We start from the raw sequence: 26,908 nt of genomic DNA on the forward strand, positions 1-26,908 counted from the left end.
CGAGATCATGCTCAGAGATGAGGGGGCCTCACATGTTCTGCCTCCAGCTCTTCAGCTGCCTGTTAATGGTTGCTGACATGACAGATAAAGCCCACTAGAAGATGGGGCACAGAATGGCCAGCCTGTACTGCACAGCTCTGCTAGGCTGCTGAGCTTGGCTACGGTGCCAGTGTTTCATGCAGCAGTGGGTGGGGAACAAGTTTGGTAATAGCCCTGCAGGAGCAGGAAAGAAGCAACAGCAGGGGCCTAGGGAGAAGAAGAGGGAAGTGTGGGAATAAAACCCCACAAACACAAGAAAGTTAGGTTGTATGCATTAGTTATTATGCAACATATGGTTGACTTCTTTCAGTTATTAGGCTTTTCACCTTCAGAAATGAAATAAAGTCACATGGGACTAAGCACATACTACCAGCTTATCACGTCCTTGAGGCAAAGCAATCCTAGAGAAAACAACTATTCAGGTATGTCTCTGTGCCAGAATTTTCCCTTACCTAATCCTGTGCATCTCCTGGCAGGACTAAGAGCCTAACTGTAACCTATGGTCTGTATCTCATGCTAGGGACAGGATCCTAATCTTTTAAAATGCCACTGTGTCTAAATTGTGTGTACCTCATTTTGGCAGTTTGAATATGGGAGCAACAGAGAGTACAAGATTCTTGTGAAGCAGAAAAGAAATAGTATCATACGAAATCTTGTAACAGGGGATTTGTGCCCCCTGGCCTCCCAAAAACCAGCAAAAAGAGCAGGAAATAGTAGGGACAAAAAATTCTGTCAGATAGTAGCACGTGCCATCTATTGGCAAAATTTGAAAAGGAAGATGTGTCAATATGTTAAAACATACCAGAATATCAACCATGAACACCCTCCTCCTTTTACTTGAGTGATAAGTGATGAATGATACTGGGGATATATTATGTTTTTCCTTGTCTCCAATAAATTCAATAAATTCTTTCTAAAGATTCCACTTCCTTTAAGTGTCTTCCATTCCTTTTGAGTACGAGCACTGGTGTGCAATTGTCCTATTCAGTTTTATTCATACAATGTCACAGAGATTCACAGTGGGATGACAAACTTCCCAAAATCTCTCTGGGTGTCCAGAGAGAAAAGAAACAAACTCTCAGGCTCCCCAGGCTCGTGGTCACAGCAGCAGCCTGACAGAGTTCAAGTGTTTGGACAATGCCCTCAGGCACATGGTGTGACTCACTGGGCATCCTGTGCAGGGCCAGGAGTTCGACTTGATGATCCTTGTGTGTCCCTTCCAACTTAGCATAATCTGTGATTCTGTGAAACAACTCCAGGCTTCTAGAAAAGTTCTGCTAACATATGTTTTCAATAGGAACACCTGACAACGTTCAAGGCACAGCAGAAGCTAAACAACTACTTCAGCAGTACTGTCTGAATTTTACCTTTAATGCCTCCAGCATGTGAGATACTAGGAAGGTTCTTCGGCTGTACATAAGCCAGTTTGAATGGAGGGACCACGAATGGGACCTCCTGACCATCCAGGGGCAGTTTGGAAAGCAAATAATCCTCGGAGCAGCCAACTTGACGCTTCACTGACACAGAAGACAATGGAGGCTGCTCTACAATAGTTGGCTTGCTTGCAGCTACTGCTTCAGATTCCTGCACCATGGAAACTGCTAAAAATAAAGAGCAAGACAGACAGTACACATGTGCATTAATTTTTGAACAATACCATGAACAGATCTCTTTTATTTAATAGTATCTCTGCTTGATACATTACTTAACAGCTGCTAGTATTCATTTTTACAGCATTCAGGACTAGCACCAGGAAAAGATATTCATGCTCCTGACACCTGTACTGATCCAAGCTCTTTGTTGGCCAAGCTTCTATATTTATAGCTACCTTCTTCTTAAGTGAATTTTCACAAGAGCTGCACTTGTATCATAGAGGAGTTCTTCAAACAAATAAGACACCAAAGAAAATCCTAACAGACTTAAAAACATCCACAGAGTTTAAAAAAAAATTTAAAAAGCATTCAAATTCTGAGAGTTTGAAAGATATAAGACCTTTACACAACCTTGGGTAAAAAAGCTGGCTTTTTTGGACAGTATTCTAGACTGCAGAGAGCAGACTTCAGACAAGTGTTATTTCCAATTCATGACACTAACCAGCATGTGTTCAAACTCCAAGTGGACGTATGGAAAGAATTTTGGATGTTCTAAGAGAAATCAAGTTTCTCAGGGGTAACATGGTCACTTTATCAATGGGAGATCTCATGACTAATGAAACAGCAAAACTTTTATAAAACCCTCATTATGTCAGAACTCACGATCATTTTTTTCCTTGTCCATGCAGAAACACAATTTACAGCAGGTTTTTATACATTCTGTTGCCATTGTTTTCAGTGTTATAATTTACAGGGGACCTCAGTCAGTGATCCAATGCAGCTATGAAACCTGAAAAACACAATAAAACAAACCATAGTAGCGAGGAGTAAGGGAAATCAGAACGCAGTATTATCAGCTATTTAATATGCAGTTGCTTTTTGTACACAGTCCCAGGATCAATCAGAAAGTTACTTCAGTCATAAAAGGATCAGAGCCATCAGACTTCTCTCACTGAGAAAAATCACTTTTATATAAAAGCACAAGGAAAGAGAGAATTTTAACATATGGCATTCAAATACTTCCAGTGATCCACTCAGACAGGTCCCTGTCTTTTGGGAACACCAAAATTCTCCTCATATTTGTGTGTGCTGCTGGGCTTTGGAGTTTACTCAGCTTTACAGCTGTTTTGACATGGTATTGTCAAGTCATTTGCAAGATGTGTTTTTAATTCTGTTTCCCTTGTTCATGTTTCTCCTATCCTCTTTCACTCCCCTACTATTTTCACATACATCTATACGTGTTTACATTTTTCTCTCGACATACTCCATACTTTTAACTTGAAAACAGGCTTTATGAATGATGCCAGAATTGCCTTCTTTGAGAAACTACTGCTTTTTCATAATTGTATACACATGAAACTGAAGACCTGGCTTATTATATAATTGTTTGCTGTGCACACAGAACTAAAGCACACTGACTTTCAGCAAAATAAAAGGCATGTAATCTACAAAAGAATGAGAACAAGTCTCTAACAGCTGGTTAACATTATAAGAACTTTATGACAATGCTAACTGGCCTCATTTAACTGTCTTTATTCATATCCTTATGTTCTCTTTTCAGAGAGACACAGACAGCTGCACTGCCTCCTGTCCAAAATTTTAGCTAAGTCTAGTCCTTTTACATCCACCTAAGGTACACAAGGTTCTTAGAAGAACATACCCAAGACACAATTCTAACTCAATGAAGATTAGAAGACACCAAATAGAACATGAACATAGGTTGAAGGGATGGGAAAGACAACAAGAGCAGGAAAGCACCGAGAAAATATGCAATTTTTCCAAAAAATGGAAAATGGACATGTTTGCTTAGTTATTTCAATTGCAAGAAAATTCTGAAAGCATCTGTGCACCAACAGAGAAACCATTCCCACTGCAGCTCAAACAGTGCTGTAATTTTCTTTGCATAGTCAAAGACAGCTAGAGAATTATACAAAGTCTATGGAAATAACTGCAATATCCTCCAAATTTTTGTTGCATTAAAAGCCTCTCAAATTCTGTAGGTGTCAAGTGGAGATACTAAGTTATGGACACTTTCTCTAACTCAAACACCATTACTGTCTCAGTACAGAATCCCTCTCTCAGTACTTGCCTTCATCTTAATATTGCCCATCAGTGTAAGTACAGCATGAGATCCGCATAAAAAATCTTCAGAGGCAATGCCACCACCTCCAGAACCTGCTCTGCATCTTTACAGAAGCATGAAAGAAAGCATGAGAACTTCTCCATGGTTCTAGTGATCAGATTTTCACTGCTGCTCCTCCCTTGGAGGCACACTCACGATAGCTAAGGCTGCTAATTTACTTTGGGTTCCCTTGCAGGGATTTTCCTTCCCGGCTGTTATCAGTACACAGCTGGAGTTGATATGCTTCCCTCTTGTTCACCATGTTTAAACTGGACTGAAACAGCTGCTCTGTTTGCTCTAAGCTTTGCAACAATGGTATCTAAGCCTCAGTGGCAGTTTGCACAAGCAAAACAGACTTTTATCTCAAAACGTCCAGATTGAATTTATTTGCTACTGCTGGTGAAGAAACCAAAATGTTAGTACTGCTCTTCTTTCTAGCTACATAAAGTAGAAAAATTCATTTTTCTGCATCAGAGAAAATTCAGTTCCTGGTAGGGAATTGTTTAGCTGGAACAATTAATGAGAGCAAACAAATGGAAATCATCTGTCACAAGCCTTTCCTTCACAGGGGTGAGTGCCTTGCCTAGAAAGAAAGGGCTTCATATGGGTATTGAGGATCTAACAGTGATAATGCAGTTCCACACCTCCTGTTCTTCTATCATTAAAAAAGACCATGGCTTTCACAGTCATGCCAAGTCAGCTGTGATAGTCTTTAACCGCTATAGTTTTTTCCCATTTATCAATATGCAAATGTTCATACATTTTTCTTCTATCTAAAGACAAATATAAAGCAATTCATTACTGCCTACTGTAAAGAAGAGTTAGGATTACAGACTGCTCTTTAGCAATAGGCAAGGCAATATCAACAGTGAATACCAAAGTATATAGACACACTTCTTAGAGCCTCCATTTCAGTTTAATTATAGGAGTTTGAGAAGAAAGTTCCATGACTAAGAGACTAGAACACTGTTTACACTTCTTTAAGCTTAAAAATGTAATGGTTTCAGTGACAAACCTTGCACTTGGGTCCCTGGACTTACTCACACCACAGCCACATTACAAAAAAAATGACTGCATTTGCTGAGGGACAGACCATTCAGTCACAGTGCTCCCTCACTCTGCTTAGAGCACTTGGCTTTGTTCATGGAATCACAACATGGATGGTCTCAATTACTTTAAAAAGTTTTAATTCACTTAATTAAGCCACTGTGATAAATATTGGTTTTTGGTTTGAACAATCTTGGCAGCAAATTAGATGGCTTGGCTCCCAGTTAATGTATTTTCTTGTATCTGTATTTTCCAAGCTGCCTACAGTTATTTATACAACTTTCACTGAATGCAAAAGTTTTCTCTTAACCATGTGGGAGAGAAAGAGATGTAGCAGGTTGCGTTGTATATTTTATTAACTGAAAAGAAACAAAAACATTGTAGAAGACTAAGCAAGTATTTAATGATCTTGACAGAAGTTGACATTTCTCTGAAAGGTTAAACTTATCCCCTTATGCCAGATCCTTTTGCTGGTGTTGGCTACCCAAAAATCCTCAGTATATAATTTAACAGTTGTTAAAAGGTTGTACTGTCATGGATTTACTTGGGAATATATTTATGAAATAAACCAGAACCTTAGAGACATTCATTAGGTGCACCACCAAATCCCAAAGAAGTACTGACTTCCCAGCAATGTCATCCATTTTAACAAGAAGTTAAGGCTCCTTGACACTATCTCTACTTTTGGGGGTCAGTTTTTGTTAGGCAATATGAACATAACAAGGACATCCTCCATTTTTGAGGCTCCAGAATGACAAAAAGATGGGGAAAAAGAGAATTTGCCCTCATTTTCAGACAAATAAACAGAAAGAAATGAGTTTGCAGAAGAGGGAACTGAATCAAGATCTTGTCACTCTTGTATCAAATTCTCCCTTTCTTGGTGTTTTTCACCAAATTCGGTGAGCCATTTCATTTTTCTCTTCCCAGTATCAAACCAAAGTAAGATAAGCAAATGTAACTCAGCAGGAGTACTTCCACACTAAAGCAAAAAGAGAGCCAGTGTTATTAGAATATCCTGGAAATGGCAGTTTAAAACCTAACCACACACATACACTGAGCCTAGAGAATTATAATAACTATTATTTTAATGGGTTTAGATGGAAAACATAAATTATCTTAATGATTTCCAGATTCCTCTGATAGAAATTTTGACTGAGCTAAAATCAGATAAACAGAGTATCAAAGACGTTAGTTCCAAATGCCTCCAGAATGATTACAAGAGAGAGATGTTTGGAGAAGAAAGTAAATATTTTCAACAACTCATTAAATAAAAAGAACATGATAGAAAACGGATGATAGCAATATTAAATATTAAAAGCTGAAAGCAGTCTGAAAAGAAATGTAAGGTCTTTACTGCCTTATGGAGAAAGGGTGTTCTGCAACAAGACTGCAGGTTGCCAATGAATTTTACTGCATTTAGTCACAGCTCTGCTCCATAGGAGTTGAGCAGGTAACACATTTATGACCACGCAACAGAAACAAAGGTGAAATAGCTGTTCTCAAACAGGGAAAGCTGGCTAAACCAGTGGTCTCAAACATTTTAAGATTTATTGCCAGTCATAAATGTATACAACACATTCTCAGTCTGCATTTCAGAAACATACCACAGCAAAATTCTAGTAGCAATAGGTTCTCACACAGGATGTGTAAAACAGAATATGTGGAAATAGGGATCACGGGTTGCTGTAGAGCATTTGGGACAGATCTCGAATGACATAAGTGTCTGCAACTCCACGAGCCCCAGGGGAGCCAGGACACTTTGCAACATGTGAGGATCTGCCCTCTCTCTGGAGAAAGTGAGCTCAAGCTGCTAGTTCACGCCTCAGCCAAACACCCCGTTTATGATACCTCCAGTGCTACCTGTTTATGCCACCCTATGACTTTGTGCCTTTCAGAAACAGGAGATGCAGTCAGTCCCAGTCATATAAACCCTTCAGAGAGCACAACAGCACCAGTTCAGGTCTCCAGATGTTTAACAGAAGCACAGCAGAGCACAAGCTGCTTCTGATGCAGCTCAGATGGATTATCTCTTGATGGTGCAGATGCTGCTGAAGGCTCAGCTTCCACAGGCAGCTGTTTTGTGGTTTTGCTTCTGGGGGAGAGTGTCTGGGAGCTGTGCACCCTCTCAGCACAGCTCCTCAGCTGAAGAGGGGGGGCTGACCACCACCACATCTCAAACTAGTAGAACAGCCAACACTAGTAAAACAGCCTGCATGGTTTGGAGACATCTGCCTCCAGGTACTTTGCTACTGCAGCAGCAAGAGAGCACATGTACCCACATACACTTTCCGATGACATAAAGCCTACAGTTAAAAAAAACCCAAACTGGTTTTTTTGGGGACTCTAGGCAGGTCTGACTTCTACTGCCCACACAGGAGAGACAGGTACTTCAAGTGGGTCTGAGCATGTGAAAAGAGAGGTCATAGCTTTCATTCCTATTCATTATAGACTTCAGCAGTAGCAGGATGTCTGCAGGAATAAAAAAATGGACACAAAAAATGTCATGCCAACACACACCTATCAGGTGCATGATAAGAAGCTCCTGTCTATTTCTGGAAGAGGCCCAAACCAAGATCTCTGCAGGAACTAGTGCATGTGTGTGTGTGCACATTCATGCAAAGCTTTCTCTTTTTTTGTGACTGGAAAAATAAAGGGATTTCACCCTGAAAGCAGTGGATCCCAAAGAAGATGCTGAAATGACACAACAAAAAAGAGAATTTATGAGAAGGCTTGTGAAGGACACAACCAGAAAGACATTCTTGTGAGAGACATCTTACAAACAGTTCAACAGAAACACAATGAAGAGGTGCAAAACTCTCCCAGTCCAGCAAATGAAAAAAAGAGTGCAATTACATACTTAAAACTGAAGAGAAGACCATGCATCATTAACCTAGTTTAGCTGATGGAGATTTTATGACAGACCATTGCACAGCCTGCCTTGGGCAGAGGCTCCCAGTGCTGTTTAAACAGTTCTGCCGTTGAATCAGGTAACAGAAATAGATAGTAAAGCCACACTCCGTGATGCAAACAAACCACCAACTGCCTGGGCTCAGGAAGCACCTTCCCACACTGGTAAAGGATGACACAGCAGCCCACTGGGGAAGCTTTACGTGTTCCTCTCAGTGATCACAAACACAGGAAACTGGACGGAACAGATCATGGGTCTGAACTGTCACAGTCCTGTGCTGAACCTCCTCTCGCTCACTTCATGCTAAAGCAGAGCTTTTCTTTTGCAGACCAGAGGGGCCATTATGAGCCTTGTCCCACTCCCCTCAGCTTCTGACACCACTGGATTTCAACAAATCACACCTCCACTGCAGACTTTAGCAGAAACACGTTTTTATTTCAGAAACTATTACAATAACTAATTTCCTTCACTACTATTTTAACTCTATCCCCAGGAACTCCCCACCTCAAACTCAACAATATCACAAGATAATCTAAAGTGAGAAAATATTTCATTTAGTAACACTGGTAAGGATAAGATTGCTCCTGCTCTCACAGCACTGTATTGACATCCCACACTGTTACAAGTCCACTACTGGCTCTGCATCCTTCTGGCTGTATTTTGAGCAAGTGAAGAAGACAAGGAAGGTGGGAGCCTGCAGACAGCATCTCCATGTTCCCTTTGGTGACTGCCATAGCAGTCAGGTAAGATTTGCTGGGATCTCCTACAGGTAACAGTTGCAGGCAAAGTTTAAAACTCCTGTAATCAGCAGGAGTGCTTAATATGTTTCTGCTATCAGTCAGGATGTGACAGCTGTACAAAAGTATTATTTAACTTTGGCAACTTCTTTTGAGGGAAAGAAAAACACCTCAGGTATAATTTCTTAGCTAGGTGCTGTCACAGCAGTGAAAGCAGAACTGACTGTGAGCCCAAGAGCTGCTCTGCATGTTCCCCTGCCAGTGAGGTCCAGCTCTAATTGTGCCAGGGCAGAAGTTTCTCCTGGAGCAGCCACATCTTCCCACATACACTTTTGAGAGAACATGCTGTGTCCCACTCCAGCTTTGCCTTCTCCTTCCAGCCTCTCTGCCCAGACAAGGATGATCTAATGTGTGTCTCTCTCCGTGCAGGCCCTGAGCTGACCCTGAGGATCACTTGTGCAATCTAGATGTGCGATCATTCAGCTCAGCAGCTGCTTCTTCCCAGGGCTCCAGCCTGGAGGAGGCCAAATGGCTTTCAGCACATCTGCACACGCAGCCCAGGCACAGAGCACCAGAGTACATCACAAAGGAGAACTAATCACTCCTGCCTACTTCCCCGAAGAAAAACAAAGCTGAGCAGGTGTGTGTGCTTGAGCTATTGTGCTACAGGAACAACTGCTTCTGCTTTTCAGGCACCCCTTGGAGATGGGGAACAAACCCTGGCACGAGTTCAGGATCCAAAGTTGTCCTTCTGACGGGGCCCCAGGGACACCCTGACACTGGTTTAGCACTACAGCCTTGCACCTGCAGCCCTTAAATGTAGACTTAATCCAATCCTACCCCAGTATGCAAAACATTAATAATATAATTTACAAGGGCCAACAGAAAAAAAATCCATAAATCTGAACCAGTTTTTCCTGTGTGAGATTTATATTTAAATTAAGAAGGAAACATTATAAATCTCTCCCATGATAAAGCTTAAAACTTGGGATTTTAATATGCTGAATCCCCTATGCTCTGGGCTGTAAAAATTGATATAGTGTTTCTTCCTAATGTTGCATTAGGCAAGGAACCAATTCATCCAATTACAGATCTGACAACATTGTTCCTGTGAACTGAAGATGAATTCACTGACTTGGACAAGAATGTACAATATTGTATGTACTGGGGCAGTAAACTCAAAAGAATAAATCCATTATGTTGGACTGCAGACCTTTCTGGATTCAGATGGAAAACGGCAAAGCAAGAGTTGAAGTCAGGACACCATAAAAGAAAGCTGAAGAGACTAAAATATCTGTAAAAAGAACTTGGCTTTTGATGAGAACATGGAAAGAATTCAACATAAGATAAGTCCTTTGCTCTAAGCAGATTAGGAACAAATCACAACAATCACCAATTGTTACTTTATAATCTAACTTAAAACTTAAGACTTTCTTTATGTATTCCGTGTCAGGTTTTAATCCAAATTTTTTCTCTTTCTGCCATTAATGCCAAGAAGCCACGAAAATAAAACTGTCAGCAGTCCTTCTATAGCTCTGATACCAAAGAAAACTGGAAACATCTGGATTCATTTTCAACAGGACAGCCAAGAAGAAGGTATTTTAGGCAAGAGCATCTGCCTGTGGAGTTCCCTAACATGGGTAAACGTGTCTAGTTTTGAAAAGATGGCCCTTGGAAACCAACTCAATGCAACACTGAAAAAGAGCATTAAATGGCATTCAGGACTCAGCCACTGCCATGACCACAGAGCCTTACAGAAAACACATGGGTACACATATAACATCCAGACAGCTCATGCAAATAGCTCCTCTGTATATCTGGGAAAAAAAAAGAAAAGAAGAGAAAGAGGGAAACCCAAGCAGTTTTGCATGGAAAAATAGTTTCATTACCATTAAAACAAGAGTGAAGATGGACGATTTCTTCACATATACATGGGCACACACATCTACTGCATTGTTTTAGGTGAAGCCGTTTTTTAGGTGAAGCAGATAGGAGAGCCATGAAGACTATTAAAAACACATAATTATTATCCTGTTTCATAATGAAAACAAAAAACCCGTCAATTATGGAGTTTCCAGTGGGTGAGGAGTCCCTGTTCAGCAGTTTTACTCTGTACTGTCACTGTAGAACCAGTTATGCAGTGGTGAGAGGAAACATGTAGGTTGTATAGATGAAAGCTAAAAGACTGTGTCTGAGATTACCAAAAGAAAGGTGACTCAAGTACATTTCATATATGAAAACAGGTTAAATGAATGAACCAAGAACAGGAAATGGGAACTGATCTCAAATAATTCAAATCCAAACCAGATTGGGAGTATGGCTCTGCAGGGCATGTGTACTGAGCTCAGGAAGCTGCCTAAACACACACTGAAATAAAAGTCCAGAAGGATACTGTCCTTATAAAGTGCAACTATTTATTACTTTTTGCATTAAATCCACCCAGACCAGGAGCCCAGAACCACTTTAACAGCCCCAGCAGTGCCTCTCAGAGAGCTGTACTGGCTGGAGTTGTTGGCAGCTGCCCAGCCAGATGAGTGGTAACCAGGCATTGTGTAACAGAGGCATTTTTCAAGGAGTTTGCACAGACATGGGGAGAAACAGCAGAAATCAAAACTGTCTCAATTTAATGGCAGTATCTGAGATCCCAATCATTATTGGCCAAATGCTGCTACAACTCTGGGACATGGTGGTGAGGTTCTGCTCCCTTCTGAGAAGACAGAGGTTCTGAGAGCAGAAGTTGGCAGCATGATGCTGCCATTCCCTGTTTTCCCTTAGGACAGATCTGTTTAACAACACAGTGAACAATAGCTACAGCATGAATGTATTTTTTTTAATCCTATTGAGTTTAAATCAACACTCTTCCTAAGAGATTTGGACCCATGATTTCACACACTGGTGAAACTAGATCTGGGAGTACCTGTACCACTGAATGGAATGAAAGCCAGAGTAATGTAGGCAGATCTTCTGTGTTTTATTAAGGCTTCATGGAAGAAATTTTTTTGCAACTCTGGTCACTGCTGAGAAGATGGAGAACCTGAATGGGAAAGTCAGAGAGAGTTCCCAATCTAGAGGCCAACAACTCCCTTTTGCAAAAGTAAATCATAGAGAAAAAAAAACCAAACAAAACCAACACAGAAATGAAATTTTAGAATTTCCCCCTATTACAAAATTAAACTAGTCTTGAGAAAGTTTTATTGTCACCTAGGAGTGCTAAACAGCAGAATTTATTTCAGAAACAGGAGACAAAACTTGCTTTTGTATCAGTTCACCACTAATCACAAAGGCACTACTCAAGTGACTTCTAAACCTTATCCTGAATAACTCTCCTCTCCGCATGGCAGGCGCTTTCTTTAATGGAAGAATTATAAACACAGTGGGCTGGCTTTACAGAGAGAATTCTGCCACAGCTTTGCATTTCTCTGCCCTCTCCAGCCCCTGGTCAAGGGCTGGGCCATCTTTGGCCACCTGACCCAGCTTCACCGAGCAGGGCGGGCACAGCCACATCCAGCCCCTCTGCCCAGAGCGGGGAGAGAGGGGCTGCATTCCTGCAGGGAGAAGGGCCCCCAGCACAGCTCTGATGATGAGGCTGTCCCAAAGAGCCAGGCAGCCCCAGGCTCTCTGTGCTGCAGCCAGAGCTGAGGCAGCACACAGTGTGCATTCGTGCAGCCCAGCACGCTCTGCAGGCCAGGCTGCAGGGGCTCCGGGGTGCAGCGCAGTGCCCAGAGCCAGGTACCCTGCCCAGGCTGCAGCACCCTGCACAGCCAAAATCCAGGCTCCAAAGCATAGGTGCTAAGTTAATGCAGTGCCATGGAGGTTTCAGAGTCACTGGGACATGGTCCTTCTAGACGGCTTTTTTGGATTTCAAAGCTGGTTTAATTGCCAAAGGAGCATCTCCAGAATTCACTCTTCAGGCCATTGCAGCGACCACAAGGACCCCCCAAACATCAACACCCTTCATTTGGGACCTAATTATCTGTTCTCTCCAGTTTAAGTCTGGCTATTAGATCACTGAAAAACAAAGATTCAAAACAAAATCACCAGGGTACAATTTACAGGAAAGATAAGCACTAGATTGACGACATAATTTTTTTTTGGCACCGAACTAATGCAAACTTCAGCTGCAGTGACAGGCAAACAAATACTCATACTAAGCTTAGGACAAGTATCCTCATGGATATCCTCATAATTCCACATGGTTTGATGTATTAAGATCCTTAAAAACATATAATAAAATAGAAAATAATAATTAAAAAAACCCCACAGAGAAGCTCAAGCAGCCCCAGGTTCTGATCCTCTTCCCACATGAGGGTTCTCAGTTTAGATGTGAAGATCCATCCAGGCTGCAAAAGGCTATCAGCCTAACTTCTGTCTGCATAAGCAATTGTTCTGATGGAGCCTGAGCAGCATTAGGAACTAGAATGAAACATGGCTTAACTCAGAGACTGTTCTACTTCAAGTCAGACCTTGCTCTGCCTTTCACTTTAAAGACATGAGATCTTAAGTTCTCAGCTGACAGAGATTGGGTGTTGTCCCACTTAGATTACAGAGTATATTTACCAGATTTAAGGTATCTAGGGAGATAGCAATTCAGAGTAAACAAAGCCATTCTTTTATAAAATGAGAGAAGAGTCCAAAGAGGGGAGCAATAGGTGAAGATATGCATCACATAAAATTCACTAAATGAAGTAAATAGCATCTTAATCGAGCAAAAAGGTTCAGTAAGTGTTTCAAATTACCAAAGCGTACTTCTGGTGTAAGCCACAGCAGATAGGAGGCACAAAGAGAGGAAGCCTAAGCTAGCCAAAGCCTGGCTTCCTAGTGGAGGCTGTCCTGATCAGGCAGGTCCTCTGGCTCTGCCCACCACACAGGGAGGCTGCATCTGCCTGTCCCAAACCTTGCTAAAGGGCTGGCTGCTGCTGGGGGGCTGCTCAGCCCTGCCCTGCCAACAGCCATTCCTGCAGGACAGTAAACATGCAGCTGCACTGAGAGCTGGCCCCGCTCAGAGATTAGATACAATATTAAATGACCAAAATAAACAACTTTTTTTCTTTTCTTCTTTTTGAAAAACAGAAGTAGTTTTCCAACTGTCCCTATGGTTGACTGCACTAGGTGGAGTCAGAATGCAGTGGGGAAAATGGGGGGCCAGAGCAGGACTGCCCTTATCACAGCCAAGCCACAGCCCTGGAGAGTGCTTTTAGAGTAACTTACAACTGAAAGGAAACCACCCACGAATTGGATGAAGAGAGGCTGAGTGAAAAGCAAACCAGCTGATACTAAACAAGTGTCAGAACCAAACAAGGAAAGCAACTAAGCCTGAGGTTTAGGACAAAGAAAAGGAAACCAGTGCCTAAATTTTTTTTCCAATGTTGTAAATTAATAGCCTACACACACATGACTGACTGAACAATCCTGCCCACATTCATTCTTTCCACAGCATAAGAGAGAGGAATTAATCACCTGGGGATCCATCATCTAAATTAAATGCAGGGGAGGGCAGTGGAATTCATGTGACATCTGTGAAGTCCAACAGACCCTCTGGGTGCAACGTTTTTAGTAGGTGTCATTTTTATGAGTATTGGCAAGAATCAAGGGACACTTAGTAATAAATGTATTCTCTTGAAATTAAGTATTGCTTAACCACATGTATTCTGCAAATATATCTTCTAATATTTAGCATACAGTTGGAAAAAGGACACAAAATTAAACTTCCCCACCCCTGGGTTCATGCCCTAGCCCCTGAGTTGTAAGATCACAGCTCACCTAATGTGTATTTCTCTACTGAGAGCAAGGTGAAAGAGTTTCATAAGTAAGAAGTCAGAGACCACCAGCCCAGAACAGCACAAAGGTTTATGGGTCTAGCACTCTCTTGAGAAATGAAAGATGCAAAATCTAAACTTGATTCTTCACATGTGTCTAACAGCTCTAGCAAAAACCTAGAAAGAACAGGAAGGAGGGATAAAAAGGCATGGCAATGTATTCCCTTGCATGGTTTTTAAGTAGTCCTGATCCCCTGATATGTAATCTAAAGACACTTGGACTCTCCAAGAAGAACTTATCAAGGCACACCTGGCTTCTGGATGTCTGGACAGCTTGGACACCCAACTAATCAACACTGTAAAAACTAAAGGCACATAAAGCAGCATACCTCAGCAAGTATCACTGGGAAAAACCCGAGCCTGCACAGATCAGAGAATGAGGTTGGGACTGCAAGGGTCCAGCTCCAAGGTGCGGGTGCTCTCAGGATCCTTTAGATGGGAAGGCACTTGGCAGCTGTGGCCCCGTGGACATCCTGAGATCTTGTTATTTCCTGCACAATTTCAGCGGGCTGACTGGACGTGCGCACTGCAGCAACAGTCACGACATCGACCTTCTCGATCTTGTCTACAGAAATGCATCACAGGAAACACCGGGGATGATTCCACATCAAAGGAGAGTTACAAGAGCAGCTTAATTAAAGACAGTATTCATTTCAGATTGCTGTTTAACAACCAGAGTGATCCCAAACACCCAGGAATCCAGCTTCATGGTATGCATTCAAGAACTGTGAACAGGACAGCCTGGAACAGCTTACAATTATACCTGCTGCTTTAGCAGTGCTCTTGGATACAGCAGGGCATAACTTCAGTAAATATATGTTTTCTGATGTAATTTCATCCCATACAGGGGGAAACAGTCTAGCTCTATTCACAACTCCCTCTGGAGTTTCGACTAACATCTCTAATTACTTGAAGCGCTCCTAGAGCAGCACTAAGATGATCTAATTAGCTATTGCTGACCTGTGAGAACACTTAGCTGTTAATTCACACAGAATATTGGCATTTTAGAAGGCCATTTTCATACAGCACTACCACGTTGAACCTGCTCTAAGTACAACTGAACCTCGGACCTGATTTAAATGAAGATTCAATTCCCCAGTACTTCTAACCAGTTACCACATTCCTACCTGCCTACACCTCCCGAAGTCGACAGAAGCACAGACGCCCGGCCGCCTCCCGCTGCCCGGGGATCCCGACGGGGATCCTGAGGGGATCCTGACGGGGATCCTGACGGGGATCCTGCCGCTGCCCTTCCCGGTACCTGTGCCCGGCCCGGTACCTGTGCGCGGCCGCGGTGCCGCCGGAGCCGCCGCTCTCCCCGCGCCGCCGCCGCCGCCCGGCCCCGCCCGCGCTCCGCAGGCGCGCACCGCCGGGCCGCCAGGTGCGCTCCCGCCGCGCTCCTCAGCGATCGCTATCGCGCCCTCAGCGATCTCTATCGCCTCCTCAGCGATCGCTATCGCGCCCTCAGCGATCTCTATCGCCTCCTCAGCGATCGCTATCGCCCCCTCAGCGATCGCTATCGCCCCGGGGGAGTTTCCCCGGCGGCTCGGGACTCTCCCGCCTCACCAGAGCTACGCGCCCGGGCAGCCTCACCTCCAAATGGCTGCCGGTGACTCCTGGCTGGCGCTTGCTGGACCGTGACACCTGCAAAGTCGGTGCCAGAGCTGCCCCTCGCTTTGCTAGAAGCGCAACCAGGCTTCTGTCGCACAGAGAAAAAGCGGTTTTTTCATGTTTTATAATGTTCTTAGAACACGGCACGTCCAGCTGGAACACGGATCCGTGTCAAGTTAGATTTCACAGGGACACGTGAGAAGGCCCCTGCCACTAGAGTGCATCGTTTGTAGGGTGATTTAGGATCGGACACAGTTGATTGGTTCGGAATTTTCAGCAGGAAAGTCTGGTTTGGAAATTTCCTTGCAGGAAGGAAAAGTTGTGTAAGTCTCAAGGTGGTTTCTCCTTGATCCTAGTTTTTGGTAACTGGAAGTGCTAAAATAACCCAAGAGGCAAATATGAGGAGAAGGTGGGGTTGGATTAGTGGGACAAAGTGTGTATTTCCCCAAAGAAATGCTGTTTACACTCTGAGAGCATTAACTTTTCTAGTCACTGAAGTTTTGCACAGTTGCCCTAATAGCTTTTGATTTGCAGTCTTTAGTGGATTCCCCATCCACCAAGACTATATTTTTTCTGTTACAATATTTTCATTTTAAATTTAATAGCACCACAGTTCTGCTGCTAACTAAATACTTCATGCGTGTCATCATGCAGTGTAACACAGCTACTTCAAGCTCCAGAGCCACTATAAGGGGAGAGACACCTTCTGCCAAAAGCCCAGACATATAAATTTTGAGCTAACAAAGCATCTCTGTTCACCTCTGCACAGAGCCATTTTCAAGTACTGGTATCACATAGCAGAGAGGCTCTGATTCCTGGTCATGGAACTCCTGAGATTATGCATGGTCACAGTTTTAAAGAAATACCAGTAACCTGTATGCTTCCAGGATTATCTGAGTCCTCCTGAGGTGCACATCAATCACACATTTCAAGGCATCTCACTGAATTAATTGACATGACCCAACAGCTTTATTTTCACTGCTCACAGAAGTGTGTTGTTTAATACTGATAAGGCCCTGTATGCAGCTTGCTGCTATCACCTTACCTCAGCATTGTCATGCTCAAGGGGTTTTCGGGTTCTCAGCTACTTCCAGTCCTGCCCAAATGGCTCTCCAGCTGCTGGAGTCGCAATGCACTAGCAGCTGTCCATTGGGACTGCAGGCTGCCTCTCTGATGAAGGAAAAGACATTATAACCAGTATTTTTGATGAGGAAGTTAAAGGAAAAAAATCAGTTTGCAATATGACCTTCCTTCTTCATCGAGGCAAGACTGTGCCCTGTAATTTGAGGGAATCTATTAACACATCTCTTGGGGCTCTTTTGATGGTTTGGGACACCTTTCAGTCTTCTTTTCAGCTGCTTCTTTTCAGAAAATTGGGAAGTTTGTTTCAATAAGCACAAAATTCAGCTGTGCATGGTAAGGGATGTGGACAATCTGATCTAGTGTGGACAGGGAGAGCATTACTGCCCTGTGCTGTCTCCTGGGATGGGAGACAAACCTCCCTACTCCCTTAAAAGGATTTTGTTCCAAACAAATCTAGTCTGAAGATCAGCAGTGAAACCACTGCTTACCTCTTTCCTTGTCAACTGCAAATATGATCTTCCTTCCCTGCCAGCCTCCTGGCAGCAGCCAGAGTGCTCCAACTCTGCTGTATCTTTCTGTAACTAAACCTGGCTTGAGAAAGCTGGCGATGCTCCCCTGCCTCACTGACTGCTGCTGTCAGCCCCCCTCTCCTCTGTCATTGCAACAGCTCATCCTCACTAATTCCTGGTCCTCTGCAGCTGCTCCTGCTCCTTTTGCTGCCTCCACTCCAGGCTCCCCCAGTACTGAGACCAAGCTAATAAACTGGGCTGCTTTGGGCTGGCTCTGCCAAACCACAGCGCTCTCAGCTCCAGAAATGCAGGGCTGAAATACTTGAGCAGACCCACGCAGGGCCAATAGAGCAGAATTTATTAGTCTGGGCTATGCTTCACCTCTCATATTCCCCAGCGAGGCCTGTCTCATCTGTTTTGAACCTCAGCACTGCAGACTTTTTCACTTGTTGCTGAGCCTGTTTATGCTATTGGATTACAACTTCCCAGTGTTTTTCTTGTTGAAAGAGAAGTAGCCAGAAGACTATAGAAAGTAGCTACAAGCAGGAGTCTATATTATCATCTCTGGGCCTCAAACCTTTAGGAGCTGGACCTGAAATAATAAAAACCCCATGTATAAATACTGACACAAATCTTGAGTAATTATTTACATCTGCAAACACTTTCAAAGAGATTAAGACCCTTTTTCTTCACTCTGTGCATATGCTCCAGTGAACAAAGTTTTCAGCACGAATGCTGATGGAGGCTGCAGCTTTGTATAAATCTGGACTGAGTTCTCCCTCGTGATCCTTTGCATCAGAAACCTGATCCTACCACCTGTGCACACTTACTGATGTGCCAACTTCCATGGTAAAAATCAAGAGGTTCAGAGGTTGAATCAATGTTTTCACAGAGTACACTGAAATCTTTTAAGCACAAAAGTGTCAAACATAATTGCTTAGAAGTTCTTGCCTAGTTTATGAAGAATTACATGAAATTAAGCAGCTGATGATTCCAAATAGCTTTCCCAGCTCTCTCCCAGCTGAGAATTCTTCAGAGTAAGCAAACATTTAACACTACTACTTATGAAATATTTTAGTTTCAGACACTAATGTCGAGTGATGTACTTGTGATCAGAGTTAAATTCCAGTATATATTGCAATAGCCAAGTGATGAGCTCAGCCATCAGGACCTAAAAGCAGGGCGTTATCAGGACAAGTCCAGCACACAGCCTACAGCACCTCGTAGCCAAACTCTGTGTGTAACCACTAAATCAAGTTTCCTGAGGCAGAGACTTTTTGAGAGAAAAAAAAGGATTTCGCAACTTAGATTTCAGTGAAAAAGCAGAGTACTTTTCAGCTGAAGTCTCTAAGCAGTTAATACACCTTTGTTACAAACAACTTCTGCAGCCAGAAGATTTTACTACCATTAAAGTTTTTGCAGCAGTAATCTTTGTCCTCTGAGGTTTTTTTGGGAGTAACATGAAACTGTTTCCTCATCTTCCTTGTTGCGCTCTCAGCTGGAGCCTGTTTTTTTTCCATTCCCATCATAACCTTTGGGTTTAGCTGACACCTTCCCTCCTCTGCCACAGATGCTGGGTGGGGTCCACACACTTCATTATACAAAGCTGCTATAATTCAGTCCGTGACTATTATTTTTTATTTTCTCATTTTATCAAATGCATATTTAACATCACACTTTCTTGACATTACCTGTTGTAATTCTGTCCCCCATCTGAGACTGCAGGCAGTTGCCTCCTCCCACAGAGCTGCAGAAGGACAGCTTTATTGCACAATGTCCAGTACCATGTGAAAATGTTGCTACAATTCCTGGACAAGAAATTACACAGAGATACTCTGCTGTTCAAATTAGACACTCTCTTTATCTCATTCGGATTTGATATACTGTGAATTTGAAAACAGATTTTCTGGCTTGTTATGTTTTGCCTTATGCTGTAAGGCAGATTTTCTTTGCACACACACATCATTAATAGATTGTGATAATAAATCCAAGGAGGCCTCATCCTTTGTGCCTCATCCATCAGTTCAGAACACTTTGGTCCTGTCTCTGCACAGCCAGTCCCACATCTGTGTGAGCTGCAGCAGTTGCTTCTGCACTACACAGTGGCCTTTAACATTGTCAGTGGCTGCCAGCCCCAAACTGTCCAAAGGCAAGAAGTTCCAGGGTGGATAATCACTGAGGCACAAGGGTGCTGCTCTGGACGGGCCATCAGCTTCAGCCCAGAGTGATGAACACGAGTAACTGTGGGTGCAGGAGCAAATGGTTCTGTTTCCTCCTCAGGAGACATTTGTTGCTGCTGCTAGTCTAGGAATCCAAGATGATGAATCCAATAAACTCAGGAGGCTTTATAAACCTTTATATGTAGTTGAGAAAAAATGTAACAGAGCCAAGGCATGCTCCTTGCAGTGTTTTCTAATCGTATCCTCTTCTTGCCTGACTTCACTAGGAGCCAGATGCTCTTAATCTGGCAGAGGTTTTAGAGGACATTGTCACATCTACTGAAAAGGATAGGACTAAATGTTACCAATATATTGACATCTTCTGATATTTTCTAGAGGTCTTATACCTGGAAGATTGTGGGTAGGTGGTTCTAGCTCAGCTTTAAAATGAGCTTGCTACATCAAAAATCAGTTGACATATCAAATATATCATTTAGATCCAAGCAATTCCAGTAGTTTCCTCTTTGATTTGATGCTGTAAGACAATTTATTTATACAGTCTGCAGTTTAAAAATTGGATTTTTCAGGGTTCAGGATAAAAGAAAAGTTAGAACCTTATCTGCTGCTGATTTCAGGAAAGATATGAAAGATGAGTTATCTTAAAAGTTCCTGTCTACCTTTTAGTGCAGTAGTTGGACTTGGTTCAATAACAGGGTTTCAAATTGTTCCCAAACCTTCATTGTTAGGGAAAAAAAACCCCTACAACAAAACAGGAAAGACCTGTTTCAGGAAAGGCTGTTGTGTCACTGAAAAAGGGCCCATGGAACACCTGACTCTGAAATATACTTATTTATATAAATAATTTCCATGGCGTCACATTAACAAACATAAAAGGTCACGAACTCCTGTATTTGAAGAAAATGTGTTTGACATCTGGGATCTGGCAGAAGTTCCTCTTGTGGGATAGATTGTTTGCGCAGAGCTTTATTGAAGAATAATATTAACAATGAAATACGAAATATTAGTGTAACCTAGTAAGAAATTATTGTATTTTACAAGCAATAGACATAATAGATCTTACAGAACTATTTCAGTTCATCTGACCAGTTAGCAGTGAAAATCTGGGGGCTGAAGTTAGAAATGGACTGAGGGGAGAAGTCCAAATGCAGGCAATGGTTTAAACTAGGTCTGTATTTTTGTACACCCTGCTCAGTGAGGGGAGTGAGGAGGGATTTGGCAGGGAGCCTCAGTAGCTGGGGAAGCCGAGGGCTGGCTGGGAAACCAGGCCACCCCCTGCACCCCCAGGCAGAGAGCTGGGCAGCATCCCCAGCCCCAGGCATTGACACCTTCTTGGGGCTGGGGGGACATCAGGGCTGTGGGGAGCTGGAGACTGTCACTCCTACACTTGATCCTCTCTCCCCTCTCTTACCCATGCCAGTGAAAACCTCAGGCACAGCCCTTGCTCTGCCTGGGGAGTGCTCCCTGGGCTGTTTGTGAAGCCCAGGCTCCCAAGGGTGTGCTCTCCCACTAGGCTGGGATCATGCCACCTCATGGGGAGCTTCTGGGTGTCTCTGCAAACACTGGTACTGTCCCAGTTGCTTGTGATACTGCCCAGAAATGCCTCTTGCAATGTGGAAGAGGGGAGAGGCAGCTCACCCTGTCCTCCCAGGCTGCTCAGGCCTGGCTCTCTGCCTGTGCAAGCAAAGGGCAAACACCTGCCTGGGCCCTTTCCTCCCCTCTCTCTTTTGGGGACCTCAGGGCCAGGTGCTGCTGCCCTGCCCTGTATTTTCACACCACGATCTCCCTAGAGTCTGCTCAGAGCCTCAGGGCTGGCCTGTCTCCCAAAAGCAGACACAGGCCTGCCCGAGGATGAGCAGATGTTCCTGTCCCCGGGAAGAGGAGGCCAGCCAGGTGTCACCCACGCACAGAGCAGGGGCAGCACACAAAAGATCCTTTCTGAAAGGGACCGAGTCAAGAAAAAGGCCCCAAAGCACAAAAATAATTTACTCTTTCCAGTTGTAAAAAACAGGGGTTTTTTTGGTCATCTATTTTCAGGTGAAAGCAAATCTCAGTTACCTTGCTGAAAGGGGGTGATGACAAAAAGCCATTGCAGAAATCACTGCAGTTTAAAACCTCCTGGCCCCATTGAAGTGAGGGAGCTGGGAAGAAGATCCATGGAGGCCAGTGACTGGCTCACAGAAACTGGAATGCTGTTCTTCCATCAAAAATTGCTTGGTTCAAAAGGAGAACGCACACTGACCTCCAAACTGGAGCTTTGGGCACATCCCTCTGGGGGAGGCAAGGTACTTGAAGCCATTTAAGAAATGACATAACTAGAAACAGAAGTTACCAGCCTGCTCTACCCCAATTTTAACACTTTAACCTGGCTGCAGGTTGTTTTGCTCTGTTCCCAGGCAAACACACCAGAATACAGCACTCTTAAGGCACAGGAAGTAAAGGAAAACCAACCTGCTGCCCACATTGCCAGCCTTTCTTGGGCAGGACTGGCAGCAGCTCCTCAGCCTTGCACCCAGAATCACTGGGAGGTAAATGTGCTATAGCCACAAGCCTTGCTGATATCACTAGGGATTGTAGGGTAGGAGTAAGGAAACACTCTCACTGCAAAGCTGAGGATTTGCATGTTTAACCTCTGTTTGGTTGCATACAAAAATATTCAGAGAGGAGAGAACATACAGCCCTTGAGAGACAGCTCTGCCAGCCAGGCTGAAATGGGTTATATCTTGGTACAACTCAATCATACATCTGAGTGCATGGCTGCAGGTGTCACAAACCAGTGTTTTACCAGGAAGTTTAACTGCTGAAAACTGCAGGTTATTTATTCTTGGCAGTGTTTTCTTGAGAGATTATTTTCAAGAATCCTGAGTCAGCACCAATAACTATAGGTACAAATATTTGTTTGTGGGACACAGTATCTTTGCTACACTATTTACCTGTACTCCCCAAGCCCAAAACTTTATAGATGTATGATTAAGGCTGGCTTTCCATGGTGAGCAAATACCAAATTGCCTTAAGTATTTTCAGTTGTCACTATTGCTTTAATTCTTAGCTCAATAAAAACTAAATTGTATGGTGGCAAGGAATTCAAGGATGGAGGGTTCATTATTTCACTGCAGCTTAAGTATTTAACTTCACATTAAAACCATGTGCATTTGTATCCAAGTGACATAATGAAAAGTGTGGTAGAATATGGAAGGTGCAGTCATACAAGCAAGCATGAATTTATTAAATTAGTTCTTCAAGGTCTTAGAAAACCTAATCAAACACACCTCAGCCAAAGCTGTGGCTGTTCCTTTGCTTAAACTGACATGGTGATCCCATGAGTGACAAGGATTTTCATTAGCAGGCAGATGGAGGACATGTTTCAATTCTGGATTTTAGGAGGCCTTGATGATGATTTTGGAGTGATGTGGTGACTGAACTGTGGCAGAGCCCAAGAAAGGAGGAATAAAACAGGCTAGAAAGAGTGAAAGGGAGAATGCAGAAGTGCTGTTAAAGATCAGCAACCAGCTGCCATTCAGAACAGTCCTTACAAACAGTGGCACAGACTATAAACATTGTGAAACAGCTGAGATCACACTTGCTGTCCTAATGAGTTACTGGCGTGAGAAAGTGTTCACCTGTATGAGACAGGGAGCTGCTGTCTGACTTCCTGGAAAAAACATGTAGGCTCATTTTTTCCATCACGGATTTGGGTATGTGCAGGCTGACACCAAGGACAGCTTAACAACATTCAGCAGTACTCACAGGCCCAAGGAGGAACTGGTGCCACCAAAAACAGAGAGAGGAGAAAGCAGGAGTTCTGGTACACAGAGTACAGCCCATGGGGCTTCTCAAGGAAATACAATTCATAGCTTACCCTTAAGGAAGTGCAGCTGGAGGTTAAATCCCTGCAGGGTGTCAGTTTTATAGCCCAGCAAAACCCTATCTCTCCAGCAGTGCAGTGTCCTTTACCAGCTGGCTGGATAGCACTGACAGAAGATTAAGTACAACCTACTTCAGGTTTGTCCACATTTGTGAGTCAGCTTTGGAGAGATCATTTCCTTATCCACAGAGCTCTCCTCCCTTGGCTGGGAGGACACTGTCAGAACAGATTGATCCTGCATACTGAAAAGGGCAATAAAGGGGAGGGGATCACACTATGCAGTCCCATGTGCAACACCATGTCAGACATGGCAGCATGTGTAAGAACAACCTCAAAAGCAAATTCTAAACAACTACAGAAAGAAGGATAAATTGACTCAGGTGTGGAAACCCTGTATTGGGCTGCTTCAGCTGGATGTCAACAGCAAAGTCAGAGCAGCTGTGTTTTGTGAAGTGTCCATTCTCTGCCACATTCAGTGGAAAACCAGCCCCTTGTTACCCTCACTCATCAGGCCACTTCAACCAGGGCACCCCAGAGCAGCCTGTAGAACCGTAAGTCTTTGATCAAAGGTCACACCTACTTTCTTATTTTCTTTGAGTAGTTCTGGAGAGTTGTTTTCTTCTCTTGAAGAGAAATTTTGCAGTTCAGCATTCCTGCACTTGGCCCCTCCTCTTTCAGTCTGCATGTGTGCAGATTTCAGTGTAATTTCCCTTGAGCATGTGACTCAGAATTAATGCGTTTGCATCGTGGTGAAGGAAATGACGCGTCCTCGTGACACTGGAAATGAGCGGCAGCACTTCCTTTGAGTGCCTATCAGCTTTCAGAGCGGCTTGTAAATCACCACAGGCCCAGGGAATGGCGTACTACCTACCTCACCTTGCAGGGAGTTATTTGAGTGATAAGAATGTGAGGGAGCAACGGCGTGACATAAGTTCCTTCACTTTCCACAAAGCAAACCAGAGCCAGTTTTGGCTGTCCTTGCAAATTGCTGAAATAAGAACATTCCACCTGCAAAACACAAACCCAACCAACAAACTCAAACCTCATTAGACATGGGCCATTGAGTGTCATGTGGGTGGAAAAGCCTTTGCTGTACTGAAGTCATAAGATACGTAGTGCAGGTGGGAGTGAGAACAAGCCCCTGGTTAATGATTTATATATGTGGAAACCAGTGCAGTCTAAATTATCTTATATTAACACTAGTCGTTATGAGACAAGTTTTTTCTGCCAGTTGGAAGCCAAATTGTGGCCATAGCTTCATGATCACTGCACAAACCCCTGCCTTCACTGGCTCCAAAGACACAGGGACAACTGGGAGAGGGGTATGGTCCCATGTCAGGCTGGGAGGAGAGCTCATCTCCTGGGATCCCCTGGAAACACTTCCAAGGCATGCAGCCTGTACACCCCCCCCACACTCTCCAAATAAAGGATAAAGCATGGCTGGTGCTTGAGGGCGAACGGGGCAAGGAGCCATCCCCACCCTCAGAAGCAGTGACCTGCTCCATCCTTCAGCGAAACTGCAGGGGAAAGAAATGCCTCAGATACATCAACCTCCTAGTACAGATAAAGTAATATTACACAAAATGTTGATTTGAGCCTTATCACACATAAACCCACCAGGAAATGAAGGTGAAACCACACATGTACCTCCAAGCATGGGCATCTGTACAACATAAAAACTGTGAAAGAAAATTAGCCTCTGGAAAATTGTTTTTTACTTTGAAGCTTTCTCTACTACTGCCTGTATGTTACTAGTGTTTATGACCAGGAGGTGTACCAGTATCACTGGTCCTCATTCACCTGGCTTTCCAAAAAGGTTACATAATTCTGTCATGCATACTTGCAGTGATCTTGTATGAATACCACTAAACTAGTTAATTATCAAAATAAGCTAGAATTCAATTATAGTTTTTGTTAGTGACATATTAATATTTTAAAAAACTTTAAAATAGTCCCTATTGGTGTATTCAATGCAAATTGTTCACAAGCCATAGGGCAGCATTTTTTTGACAACTGATTCTGCATTCAAACACATGAATGCTGCCGTCCTCTGCCCCCACCCCTTTTTATTGAAGTGACTGCTAGCATTTCCCAAGCAGAGCTAAAATGCTTCATAGAGCAAGAGAGATCTGTCTCAGAGATCCTGCACACCGAGAGCATTCTTTAGGACTTGTACATTATCTTGGTGTGTCTCCCCCTTGCCTCTGGCCATGCCTGCCTCTTTCTTGGCTCGATCATCAAACAGCCATTGTGTCTGTATCCTGATAAGGATCAACTGTGCTTAATCCTGCTGTGGGAGACAAGGATGCTAGAGGTCAAGGAGTGAATTCTTCCTTTTACAGATGCTGTCTGGGATGTCTTCATTTCAGAGCTATTTATAGGCTACATGGGCACTTAATCTTTCTAAGCAGATAATCTCCATTTCAATATTTTGTGTTTCTGGTTGAATATTTTTCCATGTCAATGACATCATAACCAAAGCACTGAAGGTTAACTAATCAGCAAGCTCTTTTTTATTAATTTTCTGGTTCAACTGTAATTGTATCCCTCTGTAATTCTCTTGCATCTGTGGGTATGACTACACTGCTGTGAACCAAATGTTGTCACACCATTGTTAACTTGCACCAAATCAAACTGGGTACTTGGAAGTGAGCACAGCCCTGAGGAAAGGCAGAGGGATGCTCTAAAGCTTCCTACATGTAGTATGTGTGTGGGGTAGGTAACAGCTTGGTCCCTTTAATTTTGGTAATTTTAAATTTTCCATTTATACAGATGTATAAATGCAGTGAGAAATTTTATAGGCATTAGGATGTAAATCTCCACTTGATATCATTCAGAAGTCAGTGAAATTACCTCTCCTTCAGCTCTATGTCTCTGTGAGCTTTGTTTTTTCCTCACTGACCTGGTGTGTAGACTTGGGCTAGCAGGGGTTTCTGGTCGCTGTAGGAGCCCAGGGATCTCTGTCGAGCAGCTGCTGTTGTTTTGGGAGCAGGCAGTTTTTCTGTCCCCCTGCCCTACTTGAATGGCATCAGATGTCAGGGTCCAAAGGAATATTTTTAAATGATAAATTATATTCCAGTATTCTTGGGGATACTGATTTTAATAACAAATCTGTGTAGTCTTGGCAGGCCTTCTTCCTTTTTGTTTGCATTTCACATAATCTACAAAGCAAGTTTACTGACCAAAATGTTTCTGAAAAACAGGAATTTCTCATGAAGACTAGGGAACTCTGGTCCTGGATTTTTGAATTGTTTGCATTATGTGTAGGCAGCCAAGAAACACCATGCTTTGAAGATTTTTGTTGAAAACTAAACCTATGGTCTCACATGTTGGTTGGAGAGCACATGCAGAAAGTTGCTGATGAGCAATCTCCAGACTAAGGTCCCAGTCTGGACAAACACA

The 26,908-nt window shown here is 43.3% G+C and overlaps 1 protein-coding gene across 6 annotated transcripts in view; it reads right to left on the minus strand.

Moving 5' to 3' along the window:
• The window catches only part of TC2N (tandem C2 domains, nuclear), a 31,875-nt gene extending 15,784 nt beyond the window's left edge, over positions 1 to 16,091 (minus strand). The window contains exons 1-4 of one of the 6 annotated variants that reach the window (XM_063399231.1): positions 15,855 to 16,091; positions 14,591 to 14,826; positions 2,295 to 2,421; positions 1,407 to 1,640 (exon numbers count right to left, since the gene is read on the minus strand). In XM_063399231.1, the coding sequence (XP_063255301.1) occupies positions 1,407 to 1,640; positions 2,295 to 2,361 (301 nt within the window). In that variant the 5' untranslated portion in view covers positions 2,362 to 2,421; positions 14,591 to 14,826; positions 15,855 to 16,091. The other 5 variants (XM_063399235.1, XM_063399229.1, XM_063399234.1 and 2 more) reach the window with 5 other exon arrangements.
• Between the last annotated feature and the right edge of the window lie 10,817 nt (positions 16,092 to 26,908).

The sequence above is a fragment of the Prinia subflava genome, chromosome 5 (genome assembly GCF_021018805.1).
Source record: "Prinia subflava isolate CZ2003 ecotype Zambia chromosome 5, Cam_Psub_1.2, whole genome shotgun sequence".
Classification (NCBI taxonomy): Eukaryota; Metazoa; Chordata; class Aves; order Passeriformes; family Cisticolidae; genus Prinia; species Prinia subflava.